Source organism: Pongo pygmaeus, chromosome 10, assembly GCF_028885625.2.
Source record: "Pongo pygmaeus isolate AG05252 chromosome 10, NHGRI_mPonPyg2-v2.0_pri, whole genome shotgun sequence".
Taxonomy (NCBI): Eukaryota; Metazoa; Chordata; class Mammalia; order Primates; family Hominidae; genus Pongo; species Pongo pygmaeus.
Genome location: NC_072383.2, coordinates 59791175 through 59815090, shown reverse-complemented (window position 1 = coordinate 59815090; position 23916 = coordinate 59791175). Strand labels below are relative to the sequence as shown.

The 23916-nt window shown below is 37.8% G+C and overlaps 1 protein-coding gene and 1 pseudogene across 3 annotated transcripts in view; one reads left to right on the top strand and one right to left on the bottom strand.

The window, feature by feature from the left end:
- Positions 1-23916, top strand: part of TAFA2 (TAFA chemokine like family member 2) — a 555339-nt gene that overhangs the window by 365698 nt on the left and 165725 nt on the right. For all 3 annotated transcript variants that reach the window (XM_063646461.1, XM_063646460.1, XM_054444097.2), the window contains one exon: positions 22619-22725. In XM_063646461.1, the coding sequence (XP_063502531.1) occupies positions 22620-22725 (106 nt within the window). In that variant the 5' untranslated portion in view covers position 22619. The remainder of the gene's footprint in view (positions 1-22618; positions 22726-23916) is intronic.
- Positions 9320-10797, bottom strand: LOC129010165 (keratin, type II cytoskeletal 8-like; annotated as a pseudogene).

Genomic DNA, 23916 nt, shown 5'->3' with positions numbered 1-23916 from the left:
TTTTTTTCTCCCACTGGCACTTACGCTATGATGTTGAGGAGGATACATTGGTGGAAAAACAGCAATCAGCACCAAGGAAAGCACTGAAAATGGTTTCATCTGCTGGAGGGAGGTGGCTCTGTCCCTGAGGAGAAGTCTGGCATATTATAGCCAGTCAGGATCCTGCAATGGATTGTCTTTCAAAGTCAAAATTTAACCTGTCAAGAGGTAGAGAAAATGATTTGTAGCCTGAAGAGATGGCAGATTAATATTGCTGAAAAACTGTGTGCTAAACCCCCTATAGCTACTTATTTGTTCTACTATTAAGACCTCCCTCCCTCTGGTATAGGAAATGCTTTGCACAAAACAGCGCATTTGCTTTTTATATAGACATTTCCCTTGCCCCAAGATGGGGTTTCCCAGTGAGGTGTAACATTCATTAGCCCGTTTGGACAATGCAACCTGCTGAAACAGACCTGTGTCTTTATCTCACAGCTGCATTTCAGAGTCAGAATGCACTGGGTGACTGGGGGAAGCTGTGATGTATGAAGCAGAAAGAAGATTGATTTTTCACAAGGTACCTTGTACCTGGAGTAATGAGAGTGGCAAATTACTTGCTCACTGAGCAGACATGACAGGAATGTCATAGAGTAAATTTATATTTATGCAAACACAGTGGGGTCACACAGGTGGCAATCCACAAAGTGACCTTATCTCTGGAAGATATCTCCTTAAATCACCAGTTTGCACTGGGAAGCCTACACTCAGCAAAGGCAGCAAAGGCTGCCTAAAAACCAAATCTTCTAATGAATAATGTAATGCTCATGGTACAGTAAGAAATAGGATAAATTGTGGTGCCATTTTAAAATGAGAGTCTTCAACTCACAGGCTATTTTTGGTGTTCATCTTGGATTTTGTGGCAGTGGAACATAAAATATCTACTTTAATAGAGTAAAAGAAATGGAGTGATTTATCCTAGTCATTGTGGGCCTTTAGAACCTCTCATTTGGTAATAGAAAAAGTCAGTGGTTGGTGGGGAAGTGGATAATTTTTCTATGTGTAGGCAGTTCAATGCATAGAGAACACACAAGTGTCTCAGAACATTTGGGGCAGACAAAACCATTTAAAAAGTCTCTAAATGACAGAAGGGTATGGCAGTAGTATTCGGCAAAAACATTTCAAGATTCCCAACATAGCGGTTGGCACAATTCACTTTAAAAAGCACTGCTGATGCTTTTAGCTGTAAACTATTAAAAGAATATTAAAATAATAATTTTGTTCTATTAATGAATTTAAAAGTTTGCTGATTTTAGCAAGTAGTCTTGGATTTAGAACAATTCTTTCCTGCTTGATATCCATTTGTTGAATATTAATCACTCATTTTTTGAGAACCTAGTTTGTGTCTGGAACTATGTTAAATGCAAGGTAGAGAACAAAGAAACCAGCCAGCTTCTCAGGGAGCTCATTCCTAGTAAGCCAGATTGTAAGGTAAAATACATCTAGAGAAAATGAACCCTATTAAATCTAGTGGTGCAGACCGAGCCATAGAGAACAAGGCAGAACAGATTCTGAGAGAGGTGTTATTTGCCCATGTTTGTCCCTTTTGATCTTGTCCTTTAGAATCTTGACTGCAATACTCAATAGGGTCAGCTTAGTCTAGATATCCATAAAAAACAATGGTGACATTCTTTAACTTGGTACCTTATGAGACAACAGAAAGTACATAATGCTTTCTGTGTGTCATGGACCTTCCTAAGTGCATCATGTGTGTTAGCTAAATCAATAATCGTGTTACTTCTATTGGGTAGAGTCCAGCATTATGTCCACTCTGCAGACGGGAGATGAATGGAGACGGAGTTGTGGTAACTTTCCTAAGGTCACTCAGATAGTTAGCAATCAAGGCCAGCCCATTGCTCCTGGAAACACAGTCTCCAACAACTCCAGGGGAGTTTAGCCTCCAATGGAGAGGGGTAGCATTAGAAAAGCTTTTGTTGAAAATAACTGAGTCCACCTTTTGGAATAAGAAATAGGCTCTGAAATTTACCATGAAATAAACTAATATATGTTTATACTAGAGCAGAACTCAGGTATTCATTTCTGGGACCTTTTCACTAAGAATCTGGCAATTACCACATGTCGGTCCACTCTGAAATTCTCTTCCTTTAGATTGTTTTGATCCTCCTTTGTGTTCACACCTTTTTGCCTCCTACCTGTATGTGTTGGATTGTTGCATCCTTGCTTGGGGACCCTAATTTTTATTCAAAATGTATTTTTATCTACTTGGTCTTTTAAGTGCACCCTCTCACTGAATTTTTCAAAGAGTACATGCTTTAAAAGCTTTGCAAAATGTGAGTTGTTATCCTTGGAAACTTGTTGTCCTTGTTTTGCCCACTTTCTCTGTTTGTAGGAGAATGTGGCTGTGATTGCTTCCTTCTGGTCTGAGTGTTTTGTGTTTCTTTCCATGTGGTATGTTCTTTAAGGTACAGTTAAGATTTGAATTTACTTTCAGTGGGAAGGGTCCTGAGTATGAATAGAGCTAATGAGTTTCCCCCTTTGCCAGAAACATGGATCCTCCAGGCTCTAATCACTTAGGGACATTCTGGTTTCATCATAGCATCTTCCCGACCATTGTGTAGGCTACACTTAGAATAGCAATTAGCTCACACTTGTGTTTTCTGTATGTCAGGCATGATTCTAAGTGCTTTATCTGTCTTAACTAATTCTGTAATCAGGCTAACCCTACTAGGTAGGAAGCATTATTTTCTACATTTAACAGATAAAAAACTTCCTTGTAGGTAATAAGCTGTCAAGGTAGACGTAGTAGTCCACACTTTCCTGCCAAACAGTTACTGATGTAGTGGAGTCAAATTCAGCTTGTCCTGGGGAGGGGCAGAAAAGTCTTCTTGAAAGAGTTAATAGTGAATTTCAATATGGGACTGATTTCCCTACTTGGTCTTCTCTGTGACTCTTATTATTTTTTAGATATGGCAGCCTGCCGAGTTAATACACATCTACTAGTTGAGCATTTATTATGAGCAGGTCCTGCTCTAAGCACTTTATATATTTTAACACATTTCATCCTCAAAGCCCTTTGAGAAAGCATTATGAATTTCCTCTTTCATAGTTGAATAAATTGAGGCACTTGTTAATTTTGCCCAATGGCCCAAAGTTGGTAAATGTCAAAGCTGGGGTTTGAGTCCAGGAAGTCTGGTTCCCAAGTTTCCCACTATTCAGTACTATCATTACATCATCAATTATAAGTTGGTTATAATTATAGCTGAATTATGCCAATAGCCCACCAATTCATGAACCATAATATTTCATCCTTAAGTGCCTGCAAGAGCTAACAATATAAGACAACAAAAGTCAAAAACCAATCCTTTTGTTAATGTACGTCTCTTTCAATTAGACTATAAGCCCTTAGTGATCAACTCCAGCAAGTGGACACAGATGTGGACCACTGGGACCCACACGAGAACTTGCCACTGTGTGGACCCGGTGCTGGAATCAGGCCTAACTTGTGTTCTGAGGATCCATTCTGGTAGGCAAAGCATGGCGTTTAGGGATAAGGCAAAAGCAATATAGCCCAGAGTATTCTTATGGAGGGCAGGAGGGGTACAAGTGAGAAATCAGTGTGAAGAAACATTGTCTGGAGGTAGCAAAGAGCAGGACTAAGTTTCAGGAGCAGCGTTCCATGGGAGAGTGGCAGTGGGGACAGGGGGGGTGGTAGAAAGAACAAAGTGAGGTCTTTTACAGGTACCCAAGAAAAGGAGTCAGGCCTGGGAAAATGGTAGAAGCTCAATTTCCAGAACTGGGGCAATACATTAGAGCCAGACTGACCAATGTGATGTAACTCCCATGGTAATGGCTCAGGTCTCCTTAAATTTTTTATTCTGAATTCTAGGTATGAACCTAACGACAAGAGGGAGGTCTGAGCCTAAAAGAGGAGAAGAAAGCTCTGGCTTTGGTAAAAATGCTTTCTTCTGTGCAAAGGGGGGCCTTACCCAAAGCATAGCCTATTAACCAATTGTTTGACATAACTATGGGGGTTATTTCCAGAGTTGAGTGCGTGCCATTGATTGTACACTCTATTTTCCCTTCTGATTGGTTCTTGTGATGGAGTGAAGATAGTACCTTTAGACATGCTGTCTAATGTGCACAGGAATAAAAAATCTGGAAGGAGAAGAGAATCATTTTGTCTTCTATTCCATCTTTCTTGGAGGATCTATCATAGTATTCTCTTTAATCAGAAAGTGGAATGAAGCCTGTTCAGACATGATGTAACACCCATACTCACGTCACTGGCATGAATGGAGGAAAAGAGCAATGCTTATAAGTTCTAATAGCAGAGAACTTCAAATTATTTCTGTTTACCATTGGGGACAATTATGTAGTTTTCCAGCACACCACTGCCGTCTGAATTATATTTTAATGCAGTGATCAGTTTTCATTCTTCACACCTTCACACAGAAAGAGTTAGTCCAGAATCAGGCAAACAGCAAAGGTGAACTGAGGTGGAGGACACATGATCCCCAGATGGTCCACAAATTGGATAGTATCCCAAAGTAGATTAAAACTTAATTGTATTATCATCTTACATTTGTTGTTTGTACAGTGTGGTGTCAGCAGATGGTGTCAAGGGTTCTGTGAACTTGATTATTTTTATACAATTCTCAGTATGGAAGGTGTAGGACTACGTTAGATAAATGAAAAAGGAATGAAGCTGCCCTGCACCCCAGCACTATATCATTCTTCTTCCTTTTTGCAAAAGAGCAACTATTGTGAATGCTGAGAACTCTTTCTCTACTCTTTATCTGACGCATAGCATGCCCACTAGTATTGCTGTAGGATGATATGCTAGAAGGAACAAGAGATTTGTAATCAGAGGACCTGGATATGGGTCTTAAAGCTGTCCCTTTTGGGTGTGCTCTGACTGAGCAAGTCACTTCACCCCTCTGAGCCTCAGTTTTCTTATTTTTATAATACGGGTAAAAACATCTTACTCACTGTATTGAATTATGACTGCGAAAATATTTCATCCATTTGAAAGAGGTTTGTAAAAATAAGAAACTATAAATTTAGATGCTTCCTACAGTAGAAACAAAGAAGTTTATTTAGCAAGTATTGTCTTACTTCAGTTAAGAAATGTGGCTGAATTTTAATAATGGAATGGAGTGAAAAACTCAAAAGAAGGCAGGGTTCCACATTTGAAATGCTTTTGTTTTTCTTATTTTATTTAACTTAGATATTAATTATCTTTTAGCTTCTTTTTTCTTTTTCTCTCCCTCGAATTATTCTTCATTCTCTTATTGTAACCTCCTCATCATAGTACAAACATATTGCATAGTAGTTTTAAGACACAGTGTATATTGGTAGCCTAGAGAACATATTTTTGTCATGCTTTTTTTTGTATTTATATGGAGTACCATAGTGATTCATAAATGTATAGTGAAGTCTTTCTGAAACAAATTATAAACTCTGTACTTTATTGATCCAAATCTTTCCATTTAGCATCTCTAGTTTTTAAGATAGCTTGATTAAAGATAAATTCTGAGAAATGCAATGCACCTAATATTGAAAGAGGCATTCACTGGTGTCCTACTAAAAGAGAGCAACTACAAATAATCATCAAAGAGTTTTTTTCTGTTTATGTTAACTGGAAATGGTAGTGGTGTCATATGAGCTACTGTCAAATATATTATCCAAAGAGCTTGTTGATTGGCTTTCTTTGGAGATGTTTGATCATCAAATGATGCAAAGGTTTGTATAGATTTTACATGTTTAGGCTGATGTCCTTTGCAGTCCCCCAGTGCCTTGCTGGTACCTACTACATTAAGGGAAAACACTTCCCTGTGGCCGTCAGCATTCTAAATATTCTGGGTCAGCGCCATCGTTTCAAGCTTACCTCTTATTCCTCCACTTAATACACTTTAGCGTGGAGCCAAATGAGATTACTTGCCATTCATACTCTTTGCATATTCTAAATTCCGTGTCTTTCCCCAGCCTGCTCTTTTGGCTTGACATTACTTTCTTCATATCTCTTTATATTAAAATCTTACCAATATGTTAAGGTTTAATTCAACTTCAGATCAAGTTTCAACATTTATTGAGGACCTACTTCGTGTAAGAAATAGTGAGAGTGCTTCACATATGTTATCTAATGCGACAATCAAAACTGTGGAGTCACTGGTATTCAGAAAAATCTGTTCATTCAGTCATGAGTTTTTCCAACTCAAGGATTTGAGAAGGTCAGAATATTGGTAGTTTTCTATTTTTTTATTTCATAGATAGAAAAACTGAGTTAAAGTAATTTGCTTCAGTTCATAGAACCAGATTTGGGTGAATACATCATTAGACTCAAACTTGGAGTTTTGACTGCTGGTCTGGTGCTTTGCATTATTGGTCAAAATTTCATGAAGGCACCTTTTGACTCCTTAAATTTGGCATCTCTTTCTAAGCCACTATAATCCCTTCTTCAATACTCATACATCATTCTCTTACTTACATGAGCTCACAAATCTTTTATTCCTTTATTACAAGTCCTTTGAAGGAAGCAAGAAACTGGGGCTTGCTGACCTATCCTTTATAGTGTCCACTGTGGGGCCTTGCATAAAATAAGAACTTAGTAATAGCTATTTTGGATGAATATGTCATGTTTCCACAAATCAGACTTTGAGTGAGTAGATGCATTTTCCTTATGTTTGCATGATTGCAAGTGTGTCTGTGGTGACTAATAATTACTATATTCCAATGACACATGTATAGTAAATAATGCCTTTACTCTGTGGTTTCAGGCTAAGTGCCTTTTTGAATTTAATTAAGATAATGCCATTATATTCTTTTCTTTATGAAAATTAATGAAAAACAATACATTATCACAAACTTGTAATCTACTTACTAGCTGAAAGATGATTTTTTTTGTTTACTATGTTATCATCAAACCCCAAATTAAAAATTTACAACTGTAATCAGATTATGGGCTCCATGTGTGCAGGCAGGGACCTTGTCATTTTCACAGCTATATTGCCAATATTTAAAGTAACAGTAGATGTTTAATAATGTTTGTTAAATGATCAGTTAGGTTGTAGTTTCCTTGGAGGATGAACATTTGGCTTTGCAGATAATATATTTTTAAGATTAAAACTTGAGAGATACTTTTTTAATCCTTGCAACAACCTTGTGAGGTAGTTAAGGCAAGTCATATTACCTTTATTGTACAAAATGATCAACTGAAGCTCAGAGGAATTAAATGATTCCAGAAATCATCTACCTAAACAGGTGACCAAGTCTTGAATCCGAGTATTCTTACTCCAAATCCTGTATTCTTTCTGTGTTATGTAGTAGGTAGAATATATAAATATAGCATAGAGTATTTGCAAGGAAATAAAGTGAGGTGGTTTTTAAGGTGCTTTCTGGAAAGTTATATGTAATAAATTGGAGTGAATTTGACATTTGAAAGATGATACCACGAAAGAAGCAATGGTACTGATCTTGGTGAAAGAGTCTGAATTTGAGCCAGTTCCGAATTGTCTTTTAAGCCTTACAGTAACAGAAAAACTAAGCACAGCCATTTTATTCTCCTTTTACTCCTTTTGCCTCCATTTCTCAGCTTATCTGAACCATAAGCTATTGAAGTCTTCAGAATTTTACCAAAGTCTTCTAAATATCCTTTTGTACTCTATTTTCCCCCCAGTCAACTGAGAAAACCAGCTGACTTCTTTGGTATTTTTATACCTTGTGCTTTATTGTTTTCCTCCAGTGTTTTTCTCCCGACGCCAAAGTGCAGATGCTGTGATTGCTACTTCTAGCTCAAGACATCTGTTTTTCAGTAGGTCCTTTTCTTTCTTTCATTCCCAATTATAATCTTTATGTGCCACTGCTAAAGTATAGAGTAGAAACATCAGATCCTGTCCTTACAAGAATAAATACTCTGTTTTTAGCCTGTGTTTTAGCCTCTGGATTCTCCCATGGAAGGCAAACTTAGTTTTTTAAGTTGGATTAGTACGTTAAACATCTTCAAATCTAAGGACTTGAAAGCACTCTTATAAGCACAGTTATTTCATATAATGGCACTCATTTGAAGTCCGTAAGTCTAGGCAAAATTTTCAATGTGGGTAAATAAGAAGCACAGAGAAGATAACCAAGATTTTTTTTGTATTCATATGTTCTCTTCTTGCTTTTTTTTTTTTCTGATTCAATTCAGAGTTTACACAGTCCATGAGTAGAAAGTGCTACCTACTCAGAAATAAGACGGCTTCGAACTGAAGCCACACTCTGGTTGCCCACAGGCTGTATTTGACATGCAGAATGTTCTTTAAAAATGAGATTAATTGATAACATTTAAAAATGATGAATTTCAGATATGATTCTGGATTTCTGGCTCCTGAAGGGAAAAGGGTGGGTGGGGGTGGTATGAGGCTCTCCTTCCCATGTGTCCTCAATGGGCTGAAGCAGAAAGTTTCCTGGAGGTGAATTGGACAGTGAGATGATTGAGCCCTCACTTCACTGACTGGGCTGTATGGCTCCTACCAGCCCCATCATATATTTGTAGTCAGTTTTTTCTGTACCGTCATAAGCCGCATACAATGTTTTGGCCAATGATGAACTGTCCTTACAATGGTGGTCCCATAAGATTTAATATGCTATTTTTACTGTACCTTTTCTATGTAATTAGATACGCTCAGATACGCAAGTACCATTGTGTTACAGTTGCCTACAGGTTTGTGGTCTAGGAGCAATAGATTATCCCATATAGCCTAGGTGTGTAGTAGGCTGTACCATATGGGTTTGTGTCAGTAGACTCTATGAGGTTCACACATTAAAATTGCCCAATGATGCATTTCTCAGAATGTATCCTGATTACTGAGCAATGCGTAACTGTATATATAATATTATATTGACAAATAATCAGCTGAATTTATTTCTAGCCATGTATAATTTCTCTCTTGTTTAGCATTTAAAATAAACCCATGGCCAAGGCATGTTTTTTTCGCAGGCCCAGAAAAAAAAATTTAGTAGGAATTATTTTAACATATTCTATTTTATATTATGGAAATATGACATTAGAATTGTTTTCATTATCAAACTCTTTTTTCTTTTTGACAGTTGGCAGAGCTAGCTGAGGGTTTATTTCGGAAAAAAAATTGAATTGTTTTGTAGCTGGAGGTATGGGGAAGGGGGTTCTCCCTGGCGGTAACTCTCCCCGCAGGTGGGCTGAGGGCTAGGGCTGAGTCTCAGGTGGGTCTCCTGTTCCCTGTGCTCCCCTGCACAGCAGCCTCTCTCATGGGCTCTGGGGGGCAGCTGCAGGGGGGAGTAGGGTGGGAAGGGCTGCCATGGCAGTTCATTCAGGCAGGACGTCAGAGGACTCAGACACCAGCTTCCCATCGCGGGTCTCGATCTTCACAACCACATCCCTGATGGAGCTGGTGTGGCTGAAGTAGCTGGAGCCTGCAACAGAGCCAAAGCTAGAGCTCAGGCCATAGCTGAGGAGGGGGGCTTGTGAGGCCCCCATAGGCCGAGCTCAGCCCTCCTGCATAGCCACTGGTGGTCTTTGAGTAGATACTCATGTTCCTCATCCTAGACTCTTGCCAGCTCTCTTCACCCTCCAGCTGCTTCTTGTAGGTGGCAGTTTTGATGTCCAGGGCCAGCTTGACATTCATCAGCTCCTGGTATACACGCAGCTGCTGTGCCATGTCCTGCTTGGCCCACTGCAGGGCGGCCTCCAGCTCCAACAGTTTGGTGTTGGCATCCTTAATGGCCAGCTCCCTGCGCTGCTCGGCATCTGTGATGGTGGCCTCCAGGGAAGCCCTCTGGCTTTTGAGGCCCTTGATCTCAGCCTGGAGCCAGCTGACATTCTGGTTCATCTCGGAGATGTCAGTCTTTGTACACCACAGGTTATCCCCGTGCTTCCCGGCCAGCGTCTGCAGCTCCTCATACTTGATCTGGTACTTGCTGTCAGCCTTAGCCCAGCTGCGGTTGGCGATCTCCTTATACTGGGCCTTGACCTCAGCGATGATGTTGTCCATGTCCAAGGAGTGGCTGCTGTCCATGGACAGCACCACAGACGTGTCCGAGATCAGGGACTGCAGCTCCCAGATCTCCTCTTCATACAGCTGCCTGAGGAAGTTGATCTTATCAGTCAGCCCTTCCAGGTGAGACTCCAGCTCTACCTTGTTCACGTAAGCTTCATCCACATCCTTCTCGATGAGGACAAATTCATTCTCCATCTCTGTACGCTTATTGATCTCATCATGGTACTTGTTCTTGAAATCCTCCACCAGCCCCTGCATGTTGCCAAGCTCTGCCTCCAGCTTCAGCTTCTTCTGGCCCAGAGTCTCCAGCTGCCGCCTAAGGTTGTTGATGTAGCTCTGGAACATGTTGTCCATGTTGCTCTGAGCCATCTTCTGCTGCTGCAGGAGGCTTCACTTGGCCTCCAGCATCTTGTTCTGCTGCTCCAGGAACCGTACCCTGTCGATGAAGGAGGCAAACTTGTTTTGAAGGTCTTGATCTGCTCCTTCTCCTGGGTGTGCAGGGCCTGGCCTGGATGTTGGGGTCTACCTCCAGGTTAAGGGGGCTCAGCAGGCTCTGGTTGACCATAACAGCTGTGATCCCTCCCATACCGCTGGCCCCGCCGAAGCCTCTGCCCAGGCCACCCTGGAAGCTGCTGCTGCCCACTCTGGAGAAGCTTGAGGAGCTGATGGGGGCACCGGACCCACTCATGTAGGAGCGGCTGCTGAAGGCCCAGGGGCCAGAGGTGGACACCTTGTAGGACTTCTGGGTCACCTTGATGGACATGGTGGAGGCAGGAGTGGAAGCAGGTGGGCCCCAACCAGGCAGAGATTCGAGAAGGAGTGGAGAAGCTGCTGCTTCTTCATTATCAGACTTTTAATGGAAAGAACTTTGGGCCTGAAGCTGGAAGAACTTTTTAAACATTTTTTTTTTTGAGAAAGGGTCTTGGCTCTGTTGCCCAGGCTGGAGTGCAGTGGTGCCATCACATTGCCCTGCAGCCTCCAACTTCTGTCCTTATGTGATCCTCATGCTTCAGCCTCCCAAAGCATTGAGCCACAGCATGAACCACTGTGCCTGGTGGATAACTGGTTTTGAGTTCTGGCTGTGCTACTTACTAACTTTGACTTTGAACAAGTCACTTACCTTCTCTAAGCCTGCTCCCTCGTCTCTGCAAGAGGGGTGATTCCATCTGCCAGCCTCATGATCATGTGAACCAAAGATGATCACAGATGTAAAAGTTCTTAGTATGCCATATGGCACTATGCAAAAGTAAGATACTTTGTGGGGAAATAGAGCTATAGTGTATGGTTTGTCAAGGAGCTTAACTTCTATTTACAGATACAAGACTTACATATAATATAAACAACGATTGAAAGTATTCTATTGCTTACAAGAGGTAGAGACATTAAATGTTATTGGGCATAAGAAAATGCGTGTGATCATGCAGAGTAACCAAACTCAAAATTAAAAGGACATATATAGTGTTTCTTCCATCTATTTATTTATTCAACAAATATTTATTCTGCACACATTCTGTGATAAGAAACATCATAAATGCTGGAAATAAAGTAGTGAAATAGAAGGCATAGGTTTGTGCTCTTATAGTAGATTGTATTCTAGTAGGGGAAGAGAGAGACAATAAACAAATAAGCAAACAGGTTAATACTATTTCAAATACTGTTCAGTGCCACGAAGAAAATAAATGTAGGTTATATGGTAAAGCCAATGAGCAGAGCTGTTCCCATTATGACTCTTGCCATTTTATCTGTTTTTCTTCATTTTTATTGTTGTAAAATAGACATAACATGAAGTTTACCATTGTAGCCATTTTTTGGACAATTCAGTTGCGTTAAGTACATTCACAATGTTGTACATTACCACTTATCTATTCCAGAACTCTCTTAAAAGTCATCCTGTACAAAAACTCCATATTCATTAAATAGTAACTTTCCATTTCTCCCTCCCTTCAGCTCCTGGTAATCTCTATTCTACTTCCTGTCTCAATGAATTTGACTATTCTAGGTATCTCTCATGTAAGTAGAACCACACAGTATTTGTACTTTTGTGTCTGGCTTATTTCACTTAACATGTTTCCAAATTCATCTATGTTGTAATTTCTTTTTAAGGATGAATAATATTCCACTGTGTGTGTATATATATGTATATGTATGTTTGTGTGTGTGTGTGTGTGTGTATATATATATGTATATCACAATTTGTTTACCCATTCACCCTATTACCTAATTTAGTATGATTTGGTAATAAGTCTAATTTATATACTACTATACAGTTTACAGAGTACTCTCATGTCCATTGTACACTGCAAGAAGAGTGTTAACTCAGGGATTACTGGTTAAATTGTGGCTAAACTGTAGTGATATCTGGCACTTGTTTTGTGTAGTATTCTATCTGATGTGTCCTGAATCCTTCTTCCTAGCAATTGAAGTAATGGGATACAAATTGAGAAGAAATAATGTCAGTAGGTTTTCAGCCAATATGAAATGACGATGGCTGTAATTTGGACTAGTTCTTCATATCCCTGTAAGGTAGGGCTTTCCTCAGGGTGTTCTTTGGAGAATTTTTTGAAAGTAGACCCAGGTAATAGGCTTCCACCACCACCTTGGGGCATAATTTCACAATAGAATACATCTCACCGTTGGGAAAATTTCTCAAGATTTCACATTTAACCATTTGACTGCTGCTTTGCCATATGATTGCATACTGCAGGAAAATACCTGCGTCATGACTGAGGAAACCAAATTCATCCATAAGGAAAATGTTAGGGGTAGAACAAAGCGGCTGATGGCAAATAGAAGTTAGAGTAGTGTATATTATGTGACCAATTTTATTCATAAAGGGAAAGAGTAAAACGAGATTCTAAAAGCTACTGAAATTTCATTGCAAAAAGAACAAGTCAGAAAGCAAGATGTTATAGAGGCTTACTGTAGACTGAGGTTTGTAGCACAGAGTGGTTGCTGCTTTGATTCTTATCAGTTGAGTTCTCAGTTGCTTAAGCTGTTAGCTGAAAGCTGAGTATGGTACTTTGTTATATTAAAATCTGATAATGTTCTACCTTTCCCTCAAAGACAGCTCGTTAAAGTATGTGAAGTAATGTACAACTATCAAACACATATAAGGAGTGTGAATAGAATGTAGTTATAAAAGTATGTGGGTCCCAGCATCACTGTCGCTTTCATTGTGCTTTGTGACGTTGCTGTGCTCAGGGATTTAATGCTAGTGCACATAATTGTCCAAAAATTTTGCTTAAACTATTATTCTCAGAGAGAAGTGTGAATTCAAGTGAAGTTGATTAAACAGTCTGTTCTTGGACTCTTTTCTTTTGGTTTCTTTTGAGAACATAGAATAGCATTCTTTTTGACACATAACTACTATCTTTTTTTTTTTTAACGGTTTGTTTGCTTTTGTAATTTTTGATGGTATGGTTGAAATATGTTGATGTTGGTGCTTTAGAAGGGTTGATTATATGAGCAGAGGCCTTCGGATATGCAACTTTAGCTCTTCAGTTCACCTACCTTTGAGAACAATCTGTGTCGAGGGGGAGGTTCCATGTTGTAATGGTTTGCTGGTAAAGCTATTTTGCTGTCTTGAATGCGTGCTGTTAACTAGCTAGTGCTTGCTGGCACATTGACCATACTGGATGGTTAAATGCATAAAACGGAGAATCCTTCATATACGTAGGTGTTACCATGGTGAGAATAAATGTTCTTGGACCACAAACTTTATCCTAACAAAGAACTCTTAAAGATTGTTTTCATTGTTCTCACTCACTCTTTCACTCCTTTGCCAGCATGCAGGAGAAAGAGCTGAGGTGAAGTGGATTTCTTCTGTGCCTCATTTCCCAAGAAAACAGGTACACCAGAACTAAAGGAATGAAAGTCTTAACTAGTCCCAATGATAGTAGACTAAAGAAATATTTAGAACTGGTTCCATTACCATAGCTTATTTGCATTGATAAAAGTCTTATTATTTGCATTATAAAAGTCTTATTAAAAAAGAAAGAAAATGTTTTATTATGAATATTATATATAGAACTTAGATGTTATGTGCAGAGCTATCTCTCTTTTTACCATATATAATCACAAAATTAAATATAAGGCTTATGATTTAGCCATCTATAAAAGGCTACATGTAATTGGAAGTTGTCTTTCTTATTCTATGTTATGGTGCTCCACCTAACATTTGTGAAATGTAGTCATCTCCAGATCATGCAGGAGTGGAAGCTTTGCGGATTGTTTACAGATCTACAAATCAACTGCTTGTCTCCTACCACCTGTTTCAATTCATATTGTGACATAGTGTCATTGTGTTAAAAGGGTAGGAGAAGGTAATCCAATTTTTTCTAATTGTTAGTACTTTTGTAGAAGTTTTTATAGGAGCAGAGGGCAAATATAAAACAAGGTTTTGTGTTGTCTAGATCTCAATTACCAGCCCTCTCCTTTACAAACATCGTCATGATTTGGTGGACACATACATTTCATATTAAATTGCAAAAATTAGATTTATTTTCAATTTAGTAGCTCTAATATATTTTACATTTTAGCTTGGTTAGACTCAAATTTTTGATGGCTTATTTTTTGATATAATATATATCTTGTTACAGTGGTTCAGTACGAAATCTCACTTTTGGTTGTACTATATAACCGTACCATATTTTCCTTAATTGTTTTCTTTGGGAAAAAAAGATTTGGACCCTGGAGGAGATAGATAATAATATAAAACAGTAAGCAATTGATAAGGAGAGGAGCACTGAATAAAAAACAGAAATGCAGAGAAAGAATGTAGTTTAGGGTTAAGACTGAAGTGGAAAGAGATATGAAATTTAAATATGATGGATGCACCCTCCTCAAACTATCTACAGCCACTGAGAAAAGAGTAAAGTGCCTCAACAGGGCGTGTGAGAATGAAAGACATACATTTAGCTTGATCTATATTGTGCTCATTCTTTATAACATATGTAATAATACTTATACATTCATTACATACATTACAATGTTATATGTAATAATATTTATACATTCTCTATGTGTGCATTGAGACTCGATGTTAAGAAAAGTTGACAAATTTATTTAACTATTATTTGTTGGAATCCAGGTTCACATTTGGTTTTTCTGACTTATAAGCCCATGCTCTGAGAGAAGGACCTTTGAAGAAACAGTAACACCTCTGATTTTTCACATCTTTAAGTTCAAACTCTCCCATGATTTCTTGTTTATTCTAATGACATTCCTGTTTGAAAAAAAAAATAGATGACATTCTCATTTTAGAGACAGAAAGGAGGGCAAGTGATTCACTTGTAATAATAGATGCATGGTGATGTAGCTTAGCCTTGATCATTTCAGGTGTCTTTCTAGGGCTCTGAAAAATCATAAATGATTGCTTTATCTTTGCCTTACAGCATTGTTTTCTGTTTTGGATGTTACAGCTTGGCACATTGGAATATTGTGTTTCTGGAGAAATCATTTAAATGATAATACATTTCTATTCCATATCATTTCAATCTGTGGGTGGTAAAGGTATTTGCACAAATCCAACAATTTGGCTATACATGGCTAGGCATAAAGCAATAGTGGTCCTGAGTTTTTGTGCCCACCAAAATTGCGGTATTGTGGGGAAATGAATGAAAGTATAAAATTTGGGTGAAGGAAGCAGATAATTGTGGTTCTTAAATGAAGCTTGTGTTCGTTGCCAGGAAATCCTTGGAAACCAATGCAGCTTTCTTGGCTAAATCTCCAGGGTTGACTTCTTTACTGAACAGAATTAAGAGCTGGATTCATTACAAAACACTGATATATCAAACTTAATGAGCATTTTAAAACAAGTGTTTCAGTTCAGACAAAGTTTAGAAACTGATTTAGGTTTCAAAGTATGTGTTTTGAAGTTGTCTAAGAAAATATGACCTAGTTAGGCTAATCCTATGACTAGCTTGTGAAAATACAACTCTATAAACTTTTGATAATAACTTACAATATAGGAAATGTAAAAACTAGTTCTTCAATAGGAATGTTCTGGCTTACATAATGTGCCTAGTGAATGTGGCTTAAAATACCATCATGTGATAATACTTGATACATGATGTGAAGTGAAAAGAAAAACTGTAGTAATTAAAATGATTAAAATCAACCACCTCAGTTTCTGGATGATGTAACACATAACATACATGATTACATGTATGAGTTACATTATTATCTCCTAATTTGTTACTGTATACCCTTTATATATACAACTTATGAGTCTCTTGTGCTTTAATATCCATATATACCTATTTAATCTCTATCAATACTGATGGCACCATCTACCTCAAAGACAATTGCTATTTCAGTAATAACTTGGATATTCTATATTCAGGCATAGTGTTATAAAATTCTAGTCAGGTTAGACATGATTTTGGATAAAAGCAACAGTGAAATCAAACTTGTAGCTCTCGATGTCCTATTTAGTAGGGTATTTGTATTAATCTATTAGTAAGAACAAAGAATGGTTTAGTTTTGGAGGATACATTTAATTTCTATAAAAATAAGGAAACTAAAGGAATAATAATAATAATAGTTTATCCTTGTAGAATGCTTTACATTTACAAAACTGTTACTTATTTTTTGACCTCATTTGAAAATTAACTTTCATAATCTACGCTCACTTTGGTATCTTTAACTCCTCCCTTTCTGTTGGCTCTGTTGTCTTGTTTAAATCTCTCTAGCCACCACTCCATCTTTACTTCCCTTCTCTGCGTGTTTCTTGAAAGAGTAATCTAGTCTTTGTTTCCATTTCCTCATCTCCCACTCATTCTTCTCACTTCTTCTATCGCTCCACCAATATGTACTGTTCTTCACATCTCCATTTCTAGTTGTTGAATATAAGGAACATTTTTTTAAATCAAAAGAAGTAATAAAACTTCTCCATTAAAAAACTCACCTCTTTTATTCTGATTATAAAATACACCTATTTCTTCATTCTACATCTCTTGATGTTCCATGATCCAGGTGATGTTCTATGTGCTACAGTAGTGACTTACAGGCAGGATCTCTGCTCTCATGGAAATTACATTTTAATGGGAAGAAGGAGAAAATAGACACTTATACAAATGTATAAAGTAGTGAATAGAATAATTTTAGATTAGAATAAATAGAGAAAATGCTACAGGCTATTTGGAGAGAGAGAGAGAGAGAGAGAGAAACTGCAGGGTGGGTCTCTCTGGGCTCTGGAGGGCAGGATGGTCATAATAATCTCTGTGAAGGTGATTATGAAAAGCAGACCACTACACAAAGACAGGTGGCAGAACCTTCATGGCAGAATTAACGTTTAGGGTAAGGTCTAGAATTAGCTTGGCAGAGGGGATAGCGGGAGGGCCAGTGTGCTTGAAGCGTAGGGAACCTGGGGTACGGGGATGGAAATGAAGTCAGAGTGGTTGAGAGGGAAGATGATGTTGGTTTTTTTCTCCAGTAAGAGATTTATATTTTATTCTCATTTCAGTGAATAGGTAAATTCCGGGATTTTAAGCAAGGTATAAGGCCAGTGGGGTAATGTGATTTGATTTACATTTTATAATGATCATTCTGGTTCCTGTGAGGAGAAGGGGCACATGACTAATCCACTGAGAATTCTGCCCTAAGGGCGAATTTTTTTTCGAGATTTTTCTGTTAAGGTCCATGCCATTGTAACTAGTTAACACCAAGTTCGTCCGGTATTTAGATCAATGTAAAGAATTTTCCTAAAAAGACTTAAAAAATATTTTCCCTTATGTGTCTCTATTTCCACAGAAGTGTCTTAGGCTCAAGGGGAGGTCAGGTGGTTGGATTCTAAGCCTCCGCTTTTATCTTTTTTATACATCTCCTTTATACTATCTCCTTTATTCCCCCCTTTTTTCCTTCCAGGTTTTTGTTTATAGACCAGTTAAACTTACTTTCTGTTTTCATGGGGAAATGATTTTTCTCATAGCATAACAGTTTTTTATTTCTTGCTTTTTAACAATTAAATGGAGTGCGGTGGTGCAGTATGAGCTCACTGCAAGCTCCACCTCCAGGGTTTGTGCCATTCTACTGCCTCAGCCTCCCGAGTAGCTGGGACTACAGGTGCCCGCCACCACGCCTGGCTAATTTTTTGTATTTTTAGTAGAGACAGGGTTTCACCGTGTTAGCCAGGATGGTCTCGATATCCTGACCTTGTGATCCACCCACCTCGGCCTCCCAAAGTGCTGGGATTACAGGCATGAGCCACCGCATCTGGCCAATTGAATGTACTTTTAACATTAGTGGGATGAGAAGCGTTTCAAATAATCCAAAAGTCTAAAGTTACGTTTACATAAGTGAAATATGTAACAGAAGAGAAGAGTGGGAGAAAGTCCAGGAGGTTTAATTGTCAGTCCTCCACTTCGACAACTTTCGCTTCAACATCCTTCACTGCCAAGGTTACCATTTCTCAGTTTCCTCTTTTCCCTTGTGCCCCTTGCAAGCTGCCGCTGCCTGGGAGCGATTTCAAGGTTTCCTCCTCTATGTGTATTTTCCTTCAGTTTCCAGTTTCTTTTCACTGTTTTTGCTTTTTGCAAAATTCACTTAAATTTTGCCGTTTTCACAAATGAATGTGGCAGTTCTTTTTTTGTGTGTGTGTGTGTTGGAGCCAGGACCACATTCTGTATTTCTGTGCTGGGAAATTTTATACTGAGACCTGGTGGTTAGCACATAGAGAAAGAAGGCAATGTCCCTCCTTTTGTGCTGTCATGCAAGGTAAAGAAGAAATGTACATTCAGCTTTTTTTCCTTTAGGTGTTTTTCTCTGGTATTGCCCCTTTGTCAAAAATCCTTGATCACTCTATTATGTTTCACTTTGTTCAAACTTGATTGTTATTTAAAAATCAGAATAAAACACATTCAAGATTGGATTTCATTTTTCTCTTTCCCTTCTCAGTTTGCTCTGTCTTGTTGCATGCCCCCCCTCCCCCCAACTCTTTTTCACTTCCTGTTTGTCGTCTAGAGAGATGACACATACTTCCTTCCTCCTCATGTTAACCACTATGCAATATATTTGGCTGTAAGGCACCATCGACATTCAATAAGTACTTATTTACCAGCTGTTAAGCTGGACTTTGAATGAGTCCTACAGATTCACAAATGTATGGGGCACAGTTGCTGTCTTTAGGAATCTTATATGAGAATAATGGTTGAATATAAGTAGGTGGATTATAATATGGTATGGCGAGTGGCTGTTGTGCAGAATGAAGGACACGGTCTTGGGCAAATCCTATAGGAGGAATTCTGACCTGCCCTTCTACTAATGAGTAGAAGTTACCCATTTTGAAGAGTAGGTGGGAATGGAGGGAATAGCTAACATATTTCAGGTGGCATGGGGGGTAAGATTTAGCTGGAAGTCATTGGAGAAATTTTCTAGGGTTAAAAATAGACTATGTGTGGAGAGAAAGATGGGACAAAATGGTATAAAATGAGATTAGAGACATAAAGAAAGGATCAAAGCTTAAAAAAATATTCTGCTGCAGGATTTTTATACCCTTCTAAGAATGATGGCCTTCTGTTCTGAACAGAGAAGGGAATCATGTGAAGGTTTTAACCAAGTATGTTTCATGCTCATAAAGACATATTTGGCCATAGCATAGAGAATGCATTACATTCAGTCAGCAATATTTATCAGGCACTTAATAAATACTGCAAATATAGTTGTGAAAAAGACAGACATAGGAGGGCAATTTGGTGGCAGATGTCCAGTTAGGATGCTGTGGCCAGTGAGAAAGTTTGGTGGTCTGTATTGCAGTGTTGAGTAGTAGTACGTATACGAATATACATTTAAGAGATATTCTGGAGATAGTATTGACAGAACATGGTAATTAACTGGACAGGAATGATGGTGTTATGAAAAGGTGAAAATACCAGTCCTTACAGCCTTCCAAATGTTGACCTGCATTCTCCTTTCTTTCTTTACTTTGACAGCCTGGCAACTTTGTGGGTGTTTCTGTTTCCGTTTGTCTAGTTATCAGTTTGACCAGCTGTCAGTTCTGTCATCCCATTGGGTGGGTGCACAATGGTATGGAAAAATGATGGGTCATTGCCCTTGTAGCAGAGGCCATGTGCTAAGGAGAAGCTATTATCAAGAATTATGCTAAGCAGCTCTTCCTGTCAGATGAGTTTTGCTCTTCATTCTGTTATATGATATGCAGTACAATAAGGTTGCAGGGATTAGATGCAGAGGGGAGTCAGGATGGTTGAAAAAATGTAGAAAAAAAGAGAAGATTCTTAAAACACATAGTAGGAGTGCTGAGAGAGGAAACAAAGGCAATAGAACAGAAGATTTAAAATGACATTTGGTTTACTGAGAATAAATTCCAAACCAGGTTATTGTTATAGCTCAGTATTTCTCTAAGAGACTTCCTGAGGACACTAGTGTGCTGTGTTACACCGTGGAGGAGGTTCTTGGAAAATGTTTCTAAAAGGCATATTTGGCAATATGCCTCTTGTTAAAAAAAAATCTAGTTAAATTGGTTGAACTCAGAATGTTACAAATATATTTCCCCCCTTTATTTTTCACGAATACTTTAATAACAGTCTGTGGAACTGGTGCCTCACAGAATGAATTTAGGAAAATGCTAGTCTGACTGAGTAATGATTATAGTAATGGCTAGCGTTTATGAGCATTTATTATTTGCTGTGCATAGTGTTAAACCTTTTACACAGACTATTTCATTTAATCTTCATACCAACAATACTGTTAGGTACATATTATTATCTTCATCTTACTGACAATGAAAATAATCTGAATTATTAAGTAATTTGTTCAAAGTCACATAGTCAGCAGGAAGCCTGGTTTTAAACCCAAAGAGTCTGATCTAAAAGCTCAAATACCTATCTTCTTGTATGTTATCTTTGACATGTCATGAGGCTAAGATCCACGGAGAGTTTACAGCTGTTGGTGCTACTGAAACTCCCTTCAATCATCTCACGAATGGACTAGCCTCCCAGACCCTTAAGGGTCAAACATATACAAATGACTCAATATTCTCTAATATCACAGCCATTGAATCCTTAGTACATGCTTGTCAGTGGGCCAGGAATTTCACATACATTATCCTATGCTACAGTAGCAGAAAGTGCAGCAGGAGATCCAGAAATTCGCAGAAGAAACTGAAGCAGGAGACCCAAAAAAAGTTAAGTCAGGTAAAGGCCACATAATTAGAAGCCATTAAAGTTTGGACTCAAACCCCAGCATTCTGACTTAGAAGTTCATGTTTTTATTCTTACAATATTGCCATCTAAACATTTGAAGTAATCCCTATAACCTCCTCAAGCTAAGAAATGTTAACATATATCTATATTAAAATACATAATGTATAATTTATTTTTTCATGCATTTAGTCATACATGAAAAAATGTCAAGGACTCCTCTTTGAAATTGTATAGCCACCTGTTCTACCTTTGAGTCACATTTTTGGAGATAGAATGTTTTGGAGGTAAAAAAGTACAAAAAAGGGTAACCTAGAAAATACAAGAGGAAAAGGGATCAGGCTACATCAGGAAGTGACCCCAGGAAATTGCTTTAAAAGCAGGGCAGGCAAGAATCTTCAGGTCAAGCACAGTGGAGTTCAGTATAGGATCTGAATTGGAAAGTCACAGGGTAACAGACATATATTTAATCTCCCTCATAAATAAATCAAGATGGACTTGATTTCATATCAGTTTTGCTTATCCCCTAGTGATTAACGCAAGAATTTTAGAATTAGACAATTCTGGGTTTGTATTTTTACTCTGCCATTAAATGTGGCCCAGGCAAATATCCAAATTTCCTCATCTGCAAAATGGGGATGGATATACCTACAGGCCAAATTGGTTCTTCAGAACAAATGAAAGAATGTTGTAGAAGGTGCTGGAGAAAGTAAGTTCTGAACTTTTATTATAGGTAGCTATTATTTTGTTATAACATTTTTTGCTTTTTCTAGTTTTATGAGTTCAACATGAAAATGTTGATTTGATATTTTTCATTCTGCTTTTTCATTTTTCTCCTACCTCTGGGAACTTACATCAAGGTGGAGTCCAACAATATTGTGTCCACCTGTAGTGGAGTTGTGCACATTAGGAGGATCAGGTTACTTTGCAGTAAGAAATGTATATAACTAGGTGATTTTTAAAAAGCACATTAGGAATAATAGATTTGAAGTGAGCATATTCTGTGCAGGAATTCATCTAAGCAATTATATCTAAACTGTTACACTGTCCATTTGACTTGGCAATTGTTAGGAAAAAAGTAAAATAATAAGGCATTTATTTAAAGATTATCCAATGACCATGCCTTGGGTTTTGTTAATACACTAAATCTATGCTTATATGGAGAGAAATATGATAATATTTCCAAACTGATTTAGGCTATGGTTAAGTGGATGAAGACTGACTGAGGCAGGGCTTTGCTTATTTCTTGCATCATATCAAGGTACTTTGGAAAACCTTTATTTTCTCTGATCATCGTTTGTATACAGTGAACAGCATTTTAAATACAAGAAATACAGTTTTCAGGAGTTGAAGGGGTTAAAGTATAGTGGAAGGCTTTAAATGTAGCACAATCATAATGGAAAAGCTATGAATTTGCATACTTATGATTTTTATTATTATTTTTATTTGCAGGATGAATAAGAGATACTTACAGAAAGCAACAAAAGGAAAACTGCTAATAATAATATTTATTGTAACCTTGTGGGGGAAAGTTGTATCCAGTGCAAACCATCATAAAGGTAAGCTTTTCTGTTTTTTTTTTTTCCAACTATCTGTGGATGATGACTACCCTTAACACAGACTGTTATGTTTTGCCTCCACTGGTCTGTTAAATTTTACTAGGTATAGATTCTCCCCCTGGCAGTTTTCTTTAAGTAATAATGCAGTGTTATCTTTAAGATGGCTTTGATAGAGAAAGACGATATTTTCAGGATTAATGCCATTTCTGTAAATAGTGTTCAAAGAATATGGAAATATAACACTGCCTTTCCTTCCCTTTTTACCTAATGCTAAATGACGAGTTAATGGGTGCAGCACACCAACATGGTACATGTATACATATGTAACAAACCTGCATGTTGTGCATATGTACCCTAAAACTTAAAGTATAATAAAATAAAATAAAATAAAATAAAATAAAATAAAGTTTACCCTGTCTTTTAAAGGAAAAAATAAATAAAAAATAAAATAAATAAATAAATTGAGTTGGTATATAATAAAGATAAGTTTCAGATTGCACTTATCCTGGTAAAGAAAGTGTCTGTAATGATATGTATCTTAATAATATGTCTATATGTAAATTTTCTTTCAATGTTTTTTGTGGGTCCTGATTCTTTATGTCAGAGGACCACTTTGACCACCACTTGGACACTGCCCAGTATTCAGCAGGCTCAATTCTGCCACTGAACAGAATGAGAATATTTGCTCTATACATATGTGTTAACCTTGACAACTCACAATTACATTCTTTCTGCCCTCTTTCTTGGCCATAAGACTCAATATAATGAATAACTACTTTTTCCATGGGGCTATTTCTGAACTGTCCCTATCATAATCAAGTATTCATAACCTGAGAAATCAATTTAGATTTTTCTGTAAAATATGATTTTATAATTCAGTTCTCTGCCCACTATAAAGTCTAGAGACTAACAACTAAGTTTCTCATTCTATTTTTGGGTGAAGGGGGAATTAAGACTGGTTTGAATTCTGTAACACTTAAATTAGTTACACATGTCCATTTAATTAGCATTACATGGAACATTAACACCAGGGAGAGAAAAGACATGGTGTGTGGGACTGAAACTTATAAGACTAATCTCTTCCCCCTGTATTTAAAATCAAAAAGGAACATCTTGCAAAATAAAATTTTATGAAATTTCTTCATATTTCGTTATCCTGTTTTCTACCCACAGTATGTTTTCGTGTGTGTC